At 41.7% G+C, this 20,801-nt stretch overlaps 1 protein-coding gene across 5 annotated transcripts in view; it reads left to right on the forward strand.

The window, feature by feature from the left end:
* The first annotated feature begins 329 nt into the window (after positions 1–329).
* The window catches only part of LOC134087367 (uncharacterized), a 29,510-nt gene continuing 9,038 nt past the window's right edge, over positions 330–20,801 (forward strand). For 4 of the 5 annotated variants that reach the window (XM_062540813.1, XM_062540814.1, XM_062540815.1 and 1 more), the window contains exon 1: positions 15,287–15,369. In XM_062540813.1, coding sequence (XP_062396797.1) covers positions 15,357–15,369 — 13 coding nt within the window. In that variant the 5' untranslated portion in view covers positions 15,287–15,356. Of the gene's footprint in view, positions 434–15,286; positions 15,370–20,801 lie in introns of those variants that run through there. The other variant, XM_062540817.1, reaches the window with a different exon arrangement.

Genomic DNA, 20,801 nt, shown 5'->3' on the forward strand with positions numbered 1-20,801 from the left:
TGTGCATAGAAGGCAATAGGAAGGCAATAATTCCTAAACGTGAAAGAGCTTAACGTAACTTAATGTTGTAATACGCTCAATATTCACTAAATTTCTCTTGAACATCTCAAGTCTCATTCTAGCCTAGACATCTAGACACCCCTAGTGGCCGGGGTAGTCTAGCAACTCTTTGTTGACCAATCACATTGTGGTGATCTCGTCTGATTGGACGATCATGTGATTGCTGTGTCGGAGACCACCTCTGATTGGACGATCATGTGATTTCTGTGCTGCAGGTGAAGTTGCAGCTCTGCTGTTCCTGATGGAGGTGTGTCTGAGTGGGTCCTCGGAGGCTCTGACGGAGATGAAAGATGTTGAGTGCTACTCTAACGTCAGCCTGCCTTGTGAGGCAGGGCGTGTCGGCCCCAAGTTCCGCTCCCTCACCTGGTACAAGGTACCACCTGTCACTTCTACTTCTGTAAGTGCTTTCCATGGCCTAGCCTCACTCACCTGTGCACCAGGTGCTCCCAGCACACATCTCATCTCATATCAGCGGCCATCAGTTGGGCCTTTGGGTATGATGATGATAATAATAATAATAATAATAATAATGACAACAACAACAACAACAACAACAACAACAATAATAATAATACACTTTATATGTATAACACACAGACACAGAATGCAGTTCAAAGTGCTTTACGTTTGGAACACTTAACACAGTAGGAGAGAAAAATAAAAGAAGAAAAAATATGATTATAATAATGAAACAAAGGCATGGTGAAGGGTGATGATGTGGGGCTGTTTTAATTCCAAAGGCCAAGGGCACTATATCAGGATGTATTTCTGGGTCCATGAAATAACCGGCCTTTCAAAATTAAAATCTGCATGCCTCTATGGGAATTTAACATAAGGCTGTGAATACTTGTTTAAGGAAGAACATTTATTTACGATACATTATTCATTCACAAAGAAAATTGGTGTCCTTACTGTAAAGGTTGGATATTTCCTTAAGGCATTAAGATCAATTTCCAAAAGATGATTTTATATTCCTCTTTTTAGTAAACTTTAGCATGGGTTCCAAAAGGTATGAGACTACTGTAGCTGTATCTGTAGTATTGATTAAGTGATACAAGGGTGACATCAAGTCGGATACCTCAGGGCACAATAGTTCCACACAAGTCTCCGAGTAAAATAATGTTCTCCCTGCTATGGTGATTTAAAGAGGACATACAGTGGAATGGATGAATTGAGTACTGTGTTCTCTGATGTTAAAATAGTATATATTCAACTTTGATTTATATAAACAAATAAACTCAATTGCAATATTACAAGCCCAATTAAAACCTTATATTTAGGCTGGGTATATTGAAATGGTCCATTTGACTAAATGGCGCCCTCTTTGGTAACGCCAATTGAACTTCAATAGCTTTGCAATATATGACATCACAACTATAGGCTTTGTTCTAATTCACCCTTTTTTAGTGGCTATTTCTAAGTTCAAGATGTTCATATGAAGCCACAATCATGGCTCATGTTCATGATTGATCTTTGGCTATGCACAACCTCTCCTAATTCATCAAAACCAAGACAAAAATGGTTTATTCTATGTCTCCTTCGAGGATCTAGTGATGTTTTGTGTTCTGTTTTCCTCTGAGTTGCAGAACCGGACAGGAATCCTGAGGTGGATATGGAATGAAAGTCGGCCGAATGTAAGCAGGCAGTATAATTACACCCGCAAGGCTGCCCTCGGACCAGAGGGGCAGTTGATCCTGCCCTGGGTAACACCTAATGACACAGGCACCTACGAGTGTCTCCTGAGGGCAAATCTCGGGGGGCACAATCTCGAGTCGTCCGTCTACCTATCTGTGAATGGTAGGTATAGCAGTATTCCTCTCTCTGATTAGTAGGTAGGTCAGTGACGCTTTCTGTGATTAGTAGGTACACCAGTGTCCTTCTCTCTGATTGGTTGGTACGCCACCTCCCCTCTATCTGATTGGTAGGTACACCAGTGTCCCTCTCTCTGATTGGTTGGTACACCAGTGCCCCTCTCTGCAATTGGAAGGTAGCAGAGTGTCTCCATCTATGCACAGCAAACAAATCTTATCAAATTCCAGTAACAAATTCAAAGGTGCTGTATTGGCATGGCAAAAAAAGGAATCTGCATTGCCAAAGCAATCATACAAAACAACTCATAGAACAAGATATTTAAACATATGTAAAGGTCTCTCTCTCTCTCTCTCTCTCTCTCTCTCACTCACACACACACACACACACACACACACACACACACATACACACATGCTGAAAGTATAAATCTTACCTGCGCTGTTCATGCTCCAGGGATCTGCGTTGAGCCAGTGACGTCCACTCCCAGCTCCTGGACTCCTCAGGAGGGCCCCTTGCCAGGCGTAATGGTGCATGCTGGGAGTGCTGCCTTCGCCTTCATCTCTCTAAACCTCCTCAAGATCTTCATCTGCGTCGTGGCCATCAAGGTGGGAGCTCCATTCTAAACATCTCAAAATCATGATCCGGATGTTTTATAGAATGGAAGAATAGAATAGAATATACACTTTTTTGATCCTGTGAGGGAAATTCATTTCTGTGCATTTAACCCAATTTAACAAAATTAGTGAACACACACAGCACACAGTGATGTGAATCACACATTAACCTGGAGCAGTGAGCTGCCTGCCCAACCAGCGGCGCTCGGGGAGCAGTGAGGGGTTACGGCTGGCCACGGCTGCCCCAATATATATAAGCAACATGCCCCCATAAGCTGCGTTAGAATCAACATGCCCCCATTGGCTTATCTGTAAGGTACTTCTGCTCTTTGTACTGTAAGGCTGGGTGTTTTCCCGTTCATGAGTTTTTCTAAGATGGCAGACGGGGGAGACGACCTCACGGCGGGACACTCCTTTATGTTCAGGTGGTCTGTTTACATTTGACTGCCCCCATTGTGTGGACCGCCATTTGGCCAGGGATTCTCGGACACACCTACATTTTCCCTCTACATCCATCTCAGAAAACTAATGCTGAAAACTAAAATGTATCTGTTTCATGACAAGTGATAATGTATCTGTGTTTGGTATCATTTTTAATGTCTCAATGCGAGAAGTAAGAGGGTCTCAGTGGTACAATTGTAAAATAAGTGTAAATATGTTTTCCGGTGATCTAGGCAAAAGTGGCTTGTGTTCTGATGAGGAACTTTCCATTGCCTTTGTAATGACAAGACAATACCCTGTGAAGGCCAAGGCCCCTTCTGTAGCTATAGCATTTATATGTTAATTTCCAGTGTGGAACTTCACAAGAAACCCCCCTGTTCTGTGTGGATACTTAAGGATAGATAACAAGTAACTCAAAAGGGATTCTGGCTTCAGGTCTCTGGGTAAGGTAAGAGAGGTTCTGCTTAGCAGAACTCTCAGGTAAGGAAATGGAGTCTCTCCGCTTTATAGAGCTCCTTGGTAAGAGTAACTTTATTTTAGGTTGAGGTTTTAACTTTCTTTGCTACTTTATTATTGTTTGTACCTTTATACCTTTATTGATTGTATTAGAAAGATTACAATAAATGTAATATTAATTGGTAACCAGTAATATTCTTTTCTTGAGAATTGAAGTTCTAAGCAAGGTCTTTGTTTGATCAGATATCATAACAGTGAATATTCTCAGATAAACTGAGCGGCTTGTGCGGGCTGGTCAAACTCGAGGAGTCACTGTGCTGGTTTCAATTTGCCTCAAGCTGGTAGGCCTCTGAGTGCTAAAGTCAGGCCTGACTTGATCCAGACAAACTAGCCTAAATGTCACTGACCGGACAATGGTAAACTGCACAGGGGTGCCAAAGTCAATGTACTAGAGAATAACTGTTGATATCAGGTTGGATCTCATTGTGATTAAGCAAAATAGGCCTTGCAAAGAGAGAAGTCTAGAAATACTTAGTATTTATTGTAGACAGATATTTCATAGTCATCAACAGTGTGACTATATAGCTTTCGTCTTATGGAGTCAGATGATGGTCAAATATATATAAATAAATTAAACTTGTTCAACATAATCTCATTGGTGCACCGGGTAAAGACAGAACACGTAGATAAGTGGGAAAATATATTGTGGTATAATATTCCTCCTTACAGTACCAAAACTAGAGATAGGCAGACCGGGGTAGTCTGGCTATCACCATACTAAGCTCAATCCTTTAAGATTGAACATTGGTATGGGGAGTCTGCGCTTTACTTCTACTGCACAAGAGAAGTGCTCTCTCAGAGGAGGGACGGGACTGTCGAGCTCTGTTGGCATCGGTCATAGGACTCTGTACGCTTGGATAATCCTTCAACCAATCAGACCAACGATCCTGTGCGTCTTTTGGATGAGCTAGTTTGTGATTGGAGCCAAAGGTTGTGGACAGGAGATAAAGCAGGGGAGGTGAATGTGCAGGTTTCCAGCCTGAGCTGCCGGGCGAAATCCAAATTCACCGGCAGGTCAGGCAGAGTTCACCCAGCCTAAGACTGGGGCATTTTGACTCTCCAAAAAAGACTACACTTCAGGCTACAGTTACCTGACTTTATTGGAGGATGGAAACTAGGCAGGAAATTAAAAAAGTCCCCCAAAAGTCAAGGACGATGTAAACATGTCAGGGTGTTTTTTTGTGTGTGTGTGTGTGGGTGGGTGCTATTTCCTGGGCAGCTGAGTGTTCAGCGAGGATGGTGGTTAATCTGCTCCCCTGTTTGCCCACACGTTTACTCAGTGTGAAACGTACAAGATGTGTGTGTGTGTGTGGATGTATGTGCGTGTGTGTGTGTGTGTGTGTGTGTGTGTCCATGCGTGACCTAATCTCCCTCTGTGTCCTCTGCAGGTGTTGACCAAGCTGAGACCTTCCCAGAGCTACCGAGTGGGAAGCAGCAGCTCACAGAATTCCCAGACTTCCCAACACTAGCACCACCCGACTGTCATGTGAGGCGCAGAGCGGTGGACCTGTCGTGCCATGTGTGCTACAGTCAGAATCAGCATCAGAATCAGAATCAGCTTTATTGGCCAGGTTTGCATCAACAAACAAAGGAATTTAACTCTGCTTAATCTTTGCTCTCAAGTACAACACTCAACAATAACATAAAAAGGTTCAAATGAAAATACAGAACAGTAAAAATAGAATAAGGGCAGTAAGGTTATATATTAGAATACAGTATCCTTCCAGCTTCCTCTCAACGATAGAGGTAAGCGCCTTTACCAAGCGATATTTCCAGTGGTTGACCATTTTATAAATATCAAAATGTCCTTCAATTCAGACTACAGTCTCTCTTCATTTCAACTGGACTCTCAGGCAGGTGCAAGCTGATTTGAAGCGCTGGTCATCCATTCCCAATTCATTTCGAGCAAGAGCTGCCAATCATCAATCCTTCCACAGGTCGACTTCTGAAGTACAATGTTGCCCTTACCACCCCCTGCTGGACAATGGGAGAAACTCCACAAATTAGTGTCTAGGTACAGTATGTCTGGAAAGGGAAACACCCACGGATCAAAATGTCCATTTTGCAGAGGCAAACACTCTCTGGAGGTTATTTCTGGTCCTCAACTCTACAACCTCTTCATACCTGGTTAAATCTGGGGGCGCAAGTAGCTTGGCGTTAGAGGAAAATCTAGTAAGACCACATAGTCTTCAGAATTTAATTTACTCTAATATCCCTCCCAAAACCTGTAAATCCAAGTTTGGCTCATTAAATGGCATTCACTAACGGAAGTTCGGGAGGAGCATGACGGAATTTGCCACGCCTCCTTCTTCAATCAGTCAGGCTACTTATTTGCAGTCTACTTGCTGAAGCTTCAGCAATGGCGTTACTCCGCTCGCAGCCCACCATCTCCCCTTACACCTCCCATCTTTCATAGGTAAAGAATAAAGGGGTGCATGGCGGAATCCTGCCCGACTCCTGCCTGCGCAGTCGACTCCGGTGTGATTCCGCGTGATTCAGGACCCTGGCCAGAGACTTCGCCAAACATGCTCTTCTATTATGCTTTTATGTCTTTGTGCAAATTTCGGAATGTGAACTAGTGAATCTCACATATTGTTGCATGGAGAAACATGGAATCACACTTTGACAATCATTAGAAATTCTATCCTCACCTTCCTTTTTGATGTTGTATGTTTTGCTGTTGGGCCTAGAGCCTGTAATAAAGTTTATATATATATTTAATAATTATGCCCATCGCTTGGGTGGTCACTCGATTTCCCTCCATCAGTGGAGAGGTAAAGGAATCAATACTCAGATCTTCTCAAGACCTGAAGTCACATTACAATTTACCTGTTACTTATTTTTTCTTCTACCTGCAACTCCATAGTGCTATACGGGCATATGGAGTCCCATGGGAAGAGAATTTGGAGCCCCATCCGATCAATAAAAGTTGTGGTATTCTATCTTCCTGAGGCTTGGTCTCCTCAGTCTCTTTACACACGCATCACTAAACGTGCAGAAAAACCTCTGCTAGTTGATCGTCACTGGAGCCATGATCTCTCAATTGCACCTAATAATCAATTGGACCACAGTCTAGTCAAGAATAGTATTATCATTGCATAATCCCAACCATCAGATGATTCATTATAACATCATACACAGACTCTACTGCACTCCTCGTAAATTATCTTTGATGAAAATAAAATCTAAATCTTCCAATTGCCAGGCCAGCTATGTTCTTCAGGAACAACAGGAACATTAATTTACGGTCATCCTTTATTTACAGTATGTCGAGATAGTAGCCGTGGCCCTTTCTGCTTAATCTCTTCTTTTTCATCTTCCATCTATACATAAATGTAATAATACAAATATAAATAATTAATGAATATAATATAAATGTGAAAATAAAGTAAAACTCAAGTCAGTCAACTACATGCTACTGTCTCGGTCTTTGCATATGAATTGTGCAGCTCATGTTTGTGTGTTGCTTTATTATGACAAAATACAATAAATTCTAAATATAGTAGTATAAACGTATAAAGTTGAAAGTTGCTTAGTCAAGCGAGTGAAATGTTCTGTTGTTCACTTGTCATACTGTACGTAGGATCTTTGGAATAGCTCATTTTTTAAAGGCAGCACAATCTTTATCTCAGTAACCACGAGATGTCGCCACTTCAAGTCAACCTGCGCCTCGTCTCCAAACAGGAAGGATGTGGATGTGGCCTCGGCTCTGAGCTTTGATATTTAGCCAACGAGAACTCTTCGCTTATACTGTAGGTGTGCTGGTTGACAGCGTGTGTGTGTGTGTGTGTGTCAACAGTTGGCTGCATTGACAATGAGCATTTGCGGTGAGTTCACCATGAACAACTAATCATATACTGTACAGCCTTAGTCTGTTGATGTCTTGGCCATTATTTTGTGTTTATCTCTGAAACTACTTTAATTAATTCATTTTCAGCCTACATCTTCAAAATCAGTTTGTCAAGCATAAAATGGTTTGAACATATACATTTACAACTCTACCCGTAGTTAACATCCTGTAAATTATAGCTCGCTGACTACTTTAGGCTACCGTCTGTCAGCAATTTTACTGTCCAGCAAAATGTTTGGTTGGGATTAGTCTTGTGTAAACATTTGCTGGCACACAATATGAATCATGATTATTTAATTACCACTGATTTTAATGGTGACCGAAATATTGAAATTCAATATGCAATGCATTCAAAGCCTTCACTGATTGCTTACTTGTATTCTATGCCAATGTATGCCTTTTTTTTAGTCTATGAACTTGGGAAGTTTTAAGATTTTCCAGATTTTGTTATGTTTCAGACTCATGTTAAAATTGTAAAATGTATATGATTTATAATTGACCCTTGCATACTTCTGTCAATGGGCCTTGAGAAGCTTCTAGAACTTGATTGAAGTCCATCTGTGCCTATATGAATTCATTGGAGAGGCACACATCTGTCTATAAAAGGCTTCACAGTTGGTGGTGTATGTCAGAGTGAATACCAAGCCATGAGGTCGAGAGCATTGCGAGATAGGATTGTGTTACAGTAACACACAGATCTGGGGAAGGACACAACAACATTTCTGCAGCATTTAAAGTGCCCAAAATCGTAAGTAGTCCCTATCATTCTCAAATGGATCAGATTTAGAACAACCAACCGTCTTCTTAGATCTGACTGCCCAGCCAAACTGAGAAACCTTTTGTCTTCATGTTGGAATTGTAGACAGGTACACTGACTGGCCTTCCATACACACGTGTCTTTAAACTACTAAACGAGAAACATTCACCGCACTTGGGCAATTTCAATGCAATGGTTATAATCATATTGCAGTGTTCCAGACCTCCTGTGATTGGACGATTGTGTGATTGCTGTGTTCCAGACCTCCTCTGATTGGACGATCGTGTGATTGTTTTGTGCCAGACCTCCTCTGATTGGACGATTGTGTGATTGTTTTGTGCCAGACCTCCTCTGATTGGACAATCGTGTGATTGTTGTGTGCCAGACCTCCTCTGATTGAACGATTGTGTGATTGTTGTGTGCCAGACCTCCTCTGATTGGGCGATTATGTGTTGCAGGTGAAGTTGCAGCTCTGCTGTTCCTGATGGAGGCGTGTCTGGGTGGGTCCTCGGAGGCTCTGACAGAGATGAAAGACATAGAGTGCTACTCTAACGTCAGCATGCCTTGTGATGTGGGGCAACTCGGCCCGAAGTTCCGCTCCATCACATGGTACAAGGTACCACCGGACACAAATGCATCTGTAAGTACTTCCCGAGGCCTAGCCTCACTCACCTGTGCACCAGGTGCTCCCAGCCCACATCTCATCCACACCCTGTATCAGTAGAACAGGTAATCTCAGCAGGACCTCTGTGTGTGAGCGCCCATTAGCAGGACCTGTGTGTTTTGAGCGGTCATGACTGTAAATTCTAAAGGCTCTCTGAACTTGATTTGCTTAAGAAGGTATTTCTTCCCAAAACCTGATTTACTCAGGGAGGTGGTTTCAGAACTTCGGGTTCCTGATGGCACATGCTCTGTCTCCTTTAGTTTTTAGCCACACTTTAAAGACCACTGTCTCAGCAGTTGATCTGTAGTCAGGGTAAGAGTCAGTGAGTGAGTTTATGAACCCACACTGGAAAATCTTAGTCAGCTTTCTGGGGTGTGAACTGCAGACGTTAGCAGCCCCCAAACAGAATGTTTCCCACTGGAAACTTTGGCCGAGATTATATGGACATATATGGTCATGGTTATACTGAACAGGAATGTACTGTAATAACACAGAAAGAATACAAAATAAATGAATACGTAAAATAGTTAAAATAAGTAAGTAAGACGAAGTGGAAAGAAACCTGTTTGCCTTTCTTAGGCGTTGCCCTTTCTGTTGTATCTGAAAAAACAACGATGTGTGGTAGTGTACTTGTGTGCAAGGTGCGATTTGACAAAAAAACAAACAAACAAAAACGGGGGGATGTTTTTTCATTCATGGACAATGGAGAGATGTTAGTTTTGTTGTTTTATAAGCAGTTCCTGTAAAACAGGACGATATGCTGTTCTGAACGTGTTTAATATTTGGCTCTGCACTGTTTTCTCTGGTCAAGTTCCCGCACTAAAATGTTACAATGCTTTTGTGTTTGATGACGTTTAGAAATATGTGGCGTCTGTCAGTACCGAATAGCCTACTCTGATGTATTGACATTGAAAATGGTTTTCAAGAGTTAAAAGTAGGTCTCTTGTCCCCACCGGATATAAAAAATGATTTAGCAGACGACAGGAAACCATCACCCCCTACAAATCACACCCTGCTTGTGTGCGGTGTTGTTGTGATTTAAGGTTCTAGCAATGTTCTGTGTTCTGAGCTGCAGAACCGGATGCGTATCCTGTTGAGGAAGGGGAATACAACCACACTGTATAATTACACCCGTCAAGCAGCCCTCGGACCGGAGGGGCAGTTGATCCTTCCCCGGGTGACACCCAATGACACAGGCACCTACGAGTGCCTCCTGAGAGCAGATCTTGGGGAGCAGAACGTTGACTCATCCATCTACCTATCTGTGAATGGTAGGTATAGCAGTCTCTCTCTCTCTGATTGGTAACTACACCAGGGTCCCTTTCCCTGATTGGTTGGTACACTATCACTTCCCCTCTCTCTGATTAGTAGATGCACCAGTGTCCCTCCCTCTGATTAGCAGGTAGATCAATGTCCCTCTCTGTGATTGGTAGGTACACCAGTGTTCCTCTCTCTTACTGGTTGGTACACCTCCACTTCCCCTCTCTCTGATTGGTAGGTACACCTGTGTCCCTTTATGCAACTGGAGCAGAGTTTCTCCATCTATGATTGGATGATACAGCATCATCCCTCTTTGTTTTGGTATTAAAGTAATTTCCCTGCTTGTGATTGGTAGTTTAATCTTGTACCAGTCTGTAGGCACATGCATCAGTAACCCTCTCCATGACTAGCACAGATATAGCCAGGTGCAGAGCCAAAGAAAGAGAGAGTTGCGGCACTCTTTGATGTTGCCAGGTGGTATAGTGTGTGTTTAGTGTCCTAGTGAAGGTCTCTGCAAAGGATTTAGGTGAGGATGCGCACACACACACACACACACACACACACACACACACACACACACACACACACACACACACACACACACACACACACACACACAATCACACACACACCCTTCCACCCAATGCACACCAACACAACAGTGCTAAAGGCTCATATACACTGTCACACTCTTAATTCAAATTCAAATCCAAAGTCAAAGGTGCTTTATTGGCATGACAAAAAAGGTATTTGCATTGCCAAAGCAATCATACAGAAGAATGCATAGAACAAGATATTTAAACTTGTGTTGTAAGTTCTCTCTCTCTCTCACTCTCTCTCACTCACAGACACATACACACACACACACACACACACACACACACACACACACACACACACACACACACACACACACACACACACACACACACACACACACACACACACACACATGCTGGATGTATAAATCTTACCTGTGGGTATCTTACCTTACCAGGGACCTGTGTTGAGCCAGTGATCTGTGTTGATCCCGTGACGTCCACTCTCAGCTCCAGGACTGCTCAAGTGACCTCCTTGCCAGTCGAATTGGAGGTGCATGCAGGATGGGCCACCCTCAGCTTCCTGTCTCTAAGCCTCCTCAAGATCTTCATTTGCGTGGTGGTCATCAAGGTCGGAGCTGCGTTATAAACATCTCAAAATCACCTGCTTCAAGGTGAGAGCTCTGTTATACAGTAAACATCTCCTCAAGGTGCATTATATACATTTCCTCAAGGTCATTGCCTGCTTCAAGGTGAGTGCTCTGTTATAAACATCTCCTCAAGGTCATTACATACATTTCAGCAGTGAGTGTGACATTTGCTGCTGAATCAGAACCAAAGTAGATAAGCAAAATGCCCCTGTAGGCATGTTTGTGTGTGTATGTGTGTGCGTGCGTTCGTGCGTGCTTTGTGTGTGTATGTGTGTGTGTGTGTGTGTGTGTGTGTGTGTGATGATTCTGCAGCAAAGGGTTGGGTACCAGAGCAGGCCTCCTCTTTTTGTCTCTGTGTGTGTGGTGTGTGTGTTTATGTGTGAGAGTTGGTGTGTGTTCATGTGTATGAGATGGTGTGTGTATGTTCATGTGTATGAGATTGTGTGTGTTTATGTGTGTGAGATGGTGTGTGTTCATGTGTGTGTGGTGTGTGTGTTTATGTGTAAGAGTTGGTGTGTGTTCGTGTGTATGAGATGGTGTGTGTTTATGTGTGTGAGATGGTGCGCTTGACCATGTGTGACCTTATCTCCCTCTGTGTCCTCTGTAGGTGTTGACCAAGCTGAGACCTTCCTAACCCATCAATACTAGCACCAGCACCACCAGGCCCATCCACACCAACACCAGCACCACCAGGCCCATCCACACCAACACCAGCACCACCAGGCCCATCCACACCAGCACCACCAGGCCAATCCACACCAACACCAGCACCACCAGGCCCATCCACACCAACACCAGCACCACCAGGCCCATCCATACTGATACCAGCACCACTGGGTCCATCCACGCCAACACCAGCACCAGCAGCACCATGGGCCCATCACCACACCAACACCAATAATACCAACACCAGCACCATCGATGAGCAAATGAACGCTAGCATCAAAGGGGGTGGTGTTATGCAGTCCCTTTGACCAAACTTAAACATGTGACCAGGTTTGATCCATTGTGGGACGGCTACTTGTCAGACTCTTTTAGGAAAACGCCAGTCTGAAAGTTTTGCCTTTCCCAGATTCTGCTCTTGCAAAACCTCCTCAGAGTCAACCGCAACAATACTGAGTTGTTCACCTTCCTCTCAGATGCTCTGCTGAAACGGTTTGGTCTTGTGCAGGAGGATAAACAGTTCGTTGTCAGCAAGCCACTCTTACCAGAACTGTCCATGCACACATGAGGAAGCTGATAGCTGCATGTTATTACAAGTGGCCCATGCAGTAAGAAATGGTCATCAGAACATGATGATCCAAATTGTTGATACTTACATATGTGGCATGCTGTGGTTCTGGCTGTGGCAGCAGCTAAGGGACCAAAGCCAAAGGATGAACTCTGAACTCTGGTTCAATTATCAAAAGTCCTGTAGGATTCCAATCAGATTTTGGAAATTCTATAGGATTCCAGTAGCAACAATCCCATAGGATTTAGGAATACTGTCCAATAATGTCCAATTCCTAAATCTGATTGTCAATCCTATAGGATCCTATTGGTTCCCAAATCTGATTGGAGGGTTGGCATTTGGTACTGGAAAGAGTTTTCAAGCAGCCCATGAAGTTTCAGCTGGGCTTGGGCCGGAGAGGGCACATGTTCTTCCACTGTTTTACGCTGTGACTGGCTGTAACACAGCACTTTGCTGGACATAGGAAAAATGTCTTCCCAGAGATTACAAATGCCCTGTAAAATGATCTTCTTTTCAAAGGAGGTGATGACCACCAGAGGTTTATTATGCTGTTGTGTGTCCGAGCCAGCACATCCACAGAAATAGACCAAGCAAGAAGGAAGTTATTCGCGCACAAGAGGCACAATGTACTGTACAGTCTACCCGGTGGGGTGGTGGTGGTGTAGTGGTTAAGGAGCTGGGCTAGTGTGCCTGAAAGTTGTGGAATCTATTCCTGGCTTCCACTTTTGTGCTCTTGAGCAAGGCACTTAACCCCAAGTTGCTCCAGGGGACAATGTCATCCCTTATGATATGGTTGACTTGCAGTATGTACAGTAAGGCTCTTTGGACAACTGCTAAATGTGATGTGATCCCTCCAATAAAATGTGCACTACCGGAGCATGTTCAAAGGGCAGTGTGGGAGACCATGGGTGCCTCTCATTTGGTCTTTTATACATCCTCCCTTCCTTCCTCGATCCTCGTCCTCACTGATCTAGATAAAGAATGATGGGGTGGCAACAATGGGATAGTCTATCTAGTGTTAGTTATAGATCAGTGGGAACGAGCATTGAGGATAGAGGAGAGATGTTGAGAGGCACCCCATATATGGGTTCAACGGCTGGTTATCAACACCAGAGTTGCCTTCACCAGAGACTGCCCAATGAAGCACAGCACTCCTCCATAGAAATGCATGGGATTAGGTTGTAACTCCGGTGGTCCTCTGCAGTTCGCCTACAAAAAAAAAAAGCTACCACCTTTGCCCATATAAGGAAATTCGGTACTTTGAGATTTTTTCTTACTGGAAAACAGCACAGGGATTTGTAAATAACACACCTGCATTAACTTAGCTTCGATTAAAACCCAGATCTCCTGATATGGGCAAAGTTGGCAGCTTTGCTTCCTTTTTATAGACGAACTTCAGAGGTCTATATATGGCAGTAGTATATCTCGCCACCTCCTGTATGCATCCTCATTCACTTGCATAGGAAAATAGCTACTCGATGACTGCCCAGAGGGCCAAGATCTTGACGTTTTAATTATTTAACTAAATAAAACATTTAACTAACTAGATGATCAATATCACATTATAAGGTTATACATAATAAGATAACATTTATCAGAAAATTCGAATTGATGTCAATGGTGGCAATTTTGAAAAATGGCTGCCACAATCACAATATTACAAATTTATGATATCTCAATATCTATGTTTTGTTGTTGTTATGAGTGTACCAAATATCACGCTTTTACCACAAAGTGCACAATTCTCTTGAATCTTCCAGCTAAGCCGTTAAAACAATTCAATGTAAATTTACTTAATCCATTTCAGACACATTCATTTGTTTTTGTGTCTGAATTTTAGAAGACTTATTGTAAGTCAAATAATCACACAAGAACTCCTCAGATCAGATCTGCAGTTGCTCGCTCAGATGCACCCTGTCACAATGCAAAAACTGCTTATCTACCGTAATTTCCCAAGTATTAGCCACAGTTTATACACTGTTTTTTCAAATTTAGAGCAATTAATATGGTATTATTTGGCTCTGTTTTTTTTTTACTTGCACAAAACACTGTCTTGCAGCTTGTAAACAATGCAGCTAATGCACATGGAATTACTGTAATAAAGGTGAAGGTACAGGTAGAGCTGTCATCTAACTGGCTGCAACAATTAGCTTCCACTGAAACCCAATGGAACTGGCTATACCAGACGTGATGATGGCACACACATTTAAAATAATTAATGCACTATGCTGTACATGTTGAAATGCATAATCATGTCAAATGTGGAAGTAAAGTAAAACTCAGTCAATCAAGTCAGTCAGTTATATGTCACTATGTCAGTCTTTGCATATGAAGTGATATGTAAGTAATATTACAAAATATAGACGTCAATTACAAATGTAGACTATATAAGGAAGATACATCGTTATGCCAGCAAAAAATACCACTCAACTGAGTGACTATTACAAAACATCACAAGTCACACATAACAAAAAAACTCAATTAACTATACATGTCACTTTTCGCATATGATGTGTGCTGCTTATGTTTGTGTGCTGTTTCGATATGGCAAAATATAATACATTATATAAGTATTAAAGTATAAAAGAAATAGTCACTCATGTGACATGGAAACAAATGAGACTCGACTGAGTGAAATTTTTTGTTGTTCACTTAAAAAAAAAATACTAGGCAGGTAGTGGCATTGTACCAAGCAGGATTAGCCTACTCTGGTAACTTCTGCAGTAGTATGTAAGCCTTCAAATTAAACATTCCACTTCTAGCTGTATACTGCTGTCAAAACTGTGTGTGGTACAATTTGCCAATTTGACCACAAGATGTCGCCTCTTCTAGTCAGTCTGCGCATCGTCTCTTGACTGACAGGATGTGGCTTGGCAGCTTCATAGCCCGTCTATCAGAGCGTCTTCACTTATAGGTGTGCTGGATAACAGTGTATGTGTATCAACAGTGGGCTGCATTGACAATGAGCATTTATGGTGAGTTTAGGAACAACTGTGTCTTCATCATCACATAAGTTAGTTAATTTATCTGAACTGGGTCTGACTGGATCCAGAGACATAACAAACTCTGTAAGCCTGTCAAAATGTAAATTATTTGCATTCAGTCACAAATCGCAGGTTGTTTCAGTTTTGCTGTTCTTTTGATGATGTCTAGCATATATTGGAGGTTTTATCGTCATCAAATTGTGTTAAACTTTGATACTTTTATTTTGATAAATTCATTTTGCATACATCTTCAGAATCAACTGTCAAGCAGCATAAATTATTTGAATACAATACCTTTTCATATAACACCCTGTAAACATGCCTAATTATTGCTTGCTGACTATTTTAGGCAACTTTCTGCCAGCAACTCCATTGTCCAGCAAAATGTTTTTTTGGGAGTAATCTCGTAAACATGTTATGATTCGGGATTATGTAATTACCAATGATTTTAATATATCGTAATATTGATATATGCAAAGTGGTCAAGGCCTTCACTGAAATCTTACATGTATTTGTAGTCTATGCCAATGTATGGCGATTATATAAAGGGACATTTTTTTTATTTTATTACCATTTTATGTGCACAACATGTTTCTAATTTTGCTCTGACCAACAACTATCAAAGCATAAGTGACCAATACGTATGCATGAATCTTAACAGCTGGCGCTTGTAGCTATCTTTTGGTGGTTATTTTGGTGATGCTGTTCTTCAGAAGCTTGTCTCAGATGTTCATGGTGGTTCTCTGCCCCAGACCACAGAACTGCATAGGCCATAGCTCAAGATAGCATCATGCTTTCAGACTGAATATAGCATCTTTCAGGCAGTAGCACTAGATCTAGATTAATTTAAATTAAATGAACATTAAACACTTGCCATAAAAACATTACGTTTCTGCAAATGAGCCTTTAATACTACACTTTCTAAATGACTGTGTAAGTAATTTGCTATTCACAAAAAAAGTGTATGTGGCATTTTCTTGAGCACTGGAGTGGTCTAACAGGTGTAGTGTTTCATAGGTGTAGTGTGTAGTGTTTGACAGGTGGGCTGTGTGTATAGTGTTCCATGGGCTGTGTGTGTATAGTGTAGTGTGTAGTGTTTGACAGGTGGGTTGTGTGTGTATACCAGTGTTATAGCATTTGATTGGTGGGTTGTGTGTGTGTATATCAGTGTTATAGTGTTTGATAGGTGGGTTGTGTGTGTATACCAGTGGTATAGTGTTTGATAGCTGGGCTGTGTGTGTATATGTTTAATAGGTGGGTTGGGTGTGTATACCAGTGTTACAGTATAGTGTTTGATAGGGGGGAATGTAGTATATTGGTGACGGTGTTATAGCGTTTGACAGGTGAACCCCTCATGTTTGGTTTCATTTGATTGCGTGGTTTGTTTTTTTGGTTATGGCATCCTCAGAGGTTCTGGTTAATCTTCAAAAATACCCTAGAAAAGTGGAACACACACACATGCACACACATGCACACACACACACACACACACACACACACACACACACACACACACACACACACACACACACTCACACACACACACATGCACACACACACACGTCTCTATTTGTGTCCGTCCTGCTTTCAGTTCCATAGAATGAGGGGACATTTTATAACATTCAAATTGACATAATCAAATTTATGTCAGAAATCTCTTGTTGTAAACAGTGACATTTTCCGTTAGCAACCCTTTTCATTTTAAGGGGGTGAATACTTATGGAACTCCTTATTCTACATCATAGGTATTTTAATTACAGTTTTTGCCCATTGCTTGAACACATTTTGCAAAATTTCGCTCACTGTGCCAAAACTCTACAGACAAGTAAACATAACACAACACTAGGAAATATACCTTTCACATCTATGTCAAATTGAAACTCTACAATCAGTACCTAAACTCTGCTATCAAAACTTAACAATCCCTTGTCAAAATATAACTCTGGTGACAAAATGAAACACACTTGCATCATGCATACACTTTCAGATGAGGAGGAACACATAGTCTACTTTATAAAACATATTTGCTTGAATACCTTTTGCAAAACTTCACTCATTGTGCCAAAACTCTAAACACACGTAAACATGACACAACACTGGAAAAGAAACCATTCACATCACCATTTCCAATGGCAAAACTGAGGGCTTTTTGTAGATGGCTGATTGGTGTTCAGTTTTGCGTTCAGTTTTGCGTTCAGGTGTGTATTTGAGAGTTTGCAATTACCCGATGTGTTTTGTATTTTGGATATATGTGTTTAACAAATGGTACTCTGAGATTTCATTTTTGAACGAAGTGTCTTATGTATGACACAGAGAGTAGTATGCAGAACCAAGTGTGTTGCATAAAGGAGTAAGTGTGTTGCAGAATTGCAACTAGAGTGCAAAGCAGCACTTTTGTTTAAGGTATAGGTACATGTGTTTGAGATATGGCAACAAAACTTCAAGTTGTGTTACTTTAGTCTAAGAATGGGTCTACAGTATAGTGTTCAAGCATCGGGCAAAAACTGTAATTAAGACCACTTTTTAGAAATCTGCTTTCGCTTTGACTTTGAGTTTTTTGTAAATTGATGTCAAAAATGGAAATTATATTGACCATGATTATATTTATAAAGGGAATACTAGGGGAAAATATCAAAGGGGGTGAACATGTTTGACTCTATTCATACCTGTGAAAAATCAAAACTAGAATCCAATGATTTTGGATGTTATCTTACATTAAATGTTTTCCCATAGAAACCAATTATGAGGAAACTGCTTAACGTGACTGAAAACAGGTATCAGATTGATAAATCAGATCATTGATCACTGAGTTCTGAAGTCACATTAAAGAGGACTGGCTATAATGTTTATAAAAGTTGTGCCTCTGACCATCTGTCTCTAACCGCCAAAATAGTGTCCATTGTGTCCCAAAACAATGACTAATCATCTTGTCAGAAACACTTTAACCTGTTAAAAAATCAATAATCGAAAACCAAAGACTAACCTATCTATGTCAGATAGGCTAGTTAAGCATTTTCCTCTCAGTTGATGCCCACTGAAGCCTATAAGGAAAAGGCTTAGAGGAAACATATGGAAACCATTATTGTGTTGGTTTTGATGAATTAGGAGAGGTTGTGCATAACCAAAGAGCGATCATGAACATGAGGCATGGTTGTGCCTCCTTTATATGAAAATCTTGAACTTAGAAATAGCCACTAAAAATGGGCGAATTAGAACAAAGCCTACTTGTGATGTCAAATATCGCAAAGCCATTGAAGTTCAATTGTGATTGCCAAAGAGGGCGCAATTTAGTCAAAAGGACCATTTCAATACAAGGTTATAAGCTATACAAGGTTATAAATATTAGGTTTTAATTGGGCTTGTAAAATTGCAAAAGAGTTTTTTGTATATATATAGTAGATCACAGTTGAATATACTATTTTAACATCAGAGAACACAGTTCAATACTCAGTTCATCCATTCTATGTCCTCTTTAAGTTGAAATAGTTGACAAGTTCAGCAATGAAATAGTTGCCAAGTTATCTCAAGCTTTTTCATGTAGGACTAAGCATTCTAGAATGTCCCGGCAAGCAAGCACGCACACAAACACACTCACACACACACACACACACACACACACACACACACACACACACACACTCACACAGATACCTCACACACTCACACACACAGAGACACACACTGTATGTACTGTAGGTTAACCCATCCAGGTGAAAAAAAATAAAAATGGACTCTAGGCTACACTGTTCATCTTAACACACGACTCTTTAAAGCAAGCACTTTTCCTCTGTCGTACACGCGCTATTTATGTACTCTGCAAATAACGATGTCCACAGACAAGGTAGAGTATGTTGCATGATTTTATGATGCATGTATTGGGACATCAAAGCCAGTTAAATTTGTAGTTTCTTATGTCTCATTCCATCAAACTACAGATCCGCTACCCGATGTGGTAAATGTACATGTGCGGTTATAGCCGATAGAGGGTCGCGAAGTGAATGCAGAAGTGCCGTTCACCCTGTTATGAGTTGATGAACCACTGAAATGATTTTGGGAACATTATTGTAAGGCACGAAAAATTCTTTAATGTTGCTTTAACATCAGCTGCAGGAGGGTGTTGGGAGAACTTCTGACACCCACAGACCCTGCACAGCTCACACACACACCCACAGACCCTGCACAGCTCACACCTAGACCCTGCACAGCACATTGGGGCTCTACCTGATAGAGGTGATGATGAACAGGAAACACTGTATCAACTAAGATCATGTTTATGTAAAGCACATTGAATCACCTCTGTGTATGAAATGCGCTATAAATAAACTTGACTTGATAAAAAATAGATTCAAAGATACTACAAATTAATATCACAAATTTAAAAAAATCTGACAAAAGACATTTTGAAAAGACACATAATGTGTAAAACTAGCCCGTCTAAACAAGCCAATACAGCCAAATGTAGCCCTCCAAACACACACACGCACACACACACATATACATTTAACTCTCCTCATATACATGCAGGCACGCACGCACTCTCTCTCTCTCTCTCACACACACACACACACACACTGTATGTCTATACAGCACATCCAGGGCTGAAAACCACATCGACTTCACACATACTTTTTAACTCTCCTCATATACAGGCATGCACGCAGGCACGCACGCACACACTCTCTCCCTCTCTCTAACACACACACTGACACACTGACACACACACACACACACACACACACACACACACACACACACACACACACACGCAGTATGCATCTCTGTACAGCATGCCCCGGCCTTATTTTGCTCTGGGGGGTTTTCCACATCTAGTCTACACACTGGAGGCCACAGACAGTTGGGAGGTCGACCTCATTCTGGCCTCGGCTGAAAATCACCACATTCAGATCACGTGTCACAGTTTAGAGTTTGAACATGAGAACTATAGCACCCACAGGACACGAGGAGATGCATCAATAGCAATAGCAATGGCAGCATCCAAAGGATCTGGGTCTGATCACACGACTAGCAGAAGGGTCCTGCTTTCTCCTGCAAGGCTTTGGTCCTGATTCCACAGCTACACCAGTAGAAGGGTTCAAAGATTCTAGTTCTGATTCCACAGCTACACTAGTGGAAGGATCCAAAGATTCTGGTTCTGATTCTACAGCTACACTAGCGGGTTTGAAGGTTCTGTTTCTGATTCCACAGCTGCATCAAAGATCCTTGATTACTAACCAATTTATTGGTAAGTCAGCGAGGACTTACTCATGTCTGCAATAATCGAACACGGAAGTTGTCAAATGTTTGTGCCTCTCGCTCTGCTTTAACCCTCTCTGGCAGTGTCAATGGCAGCCGCAGGGTCCAAAGATTCTAGTTCTGATTCCAGAGCTACACTAGCGGAAGGGTCTCAAGGTTCTAGTAGATTC

The sequence above is a fragment of the Sardina pilchardus genome, chromosome 7, assembly GCF_963854185.1.
Source record: "Sardina pilchardus chromosome 7, fSarPil1.1, whole genome shotgun sequence".
NCBI classification, from domain to species: domain Eukaryota; kingdom Metazoa; phylum Chordata; class Actinopteri; order Clupeiformes; family Clupeidae; genus Sardina; species Sardina pilchardus.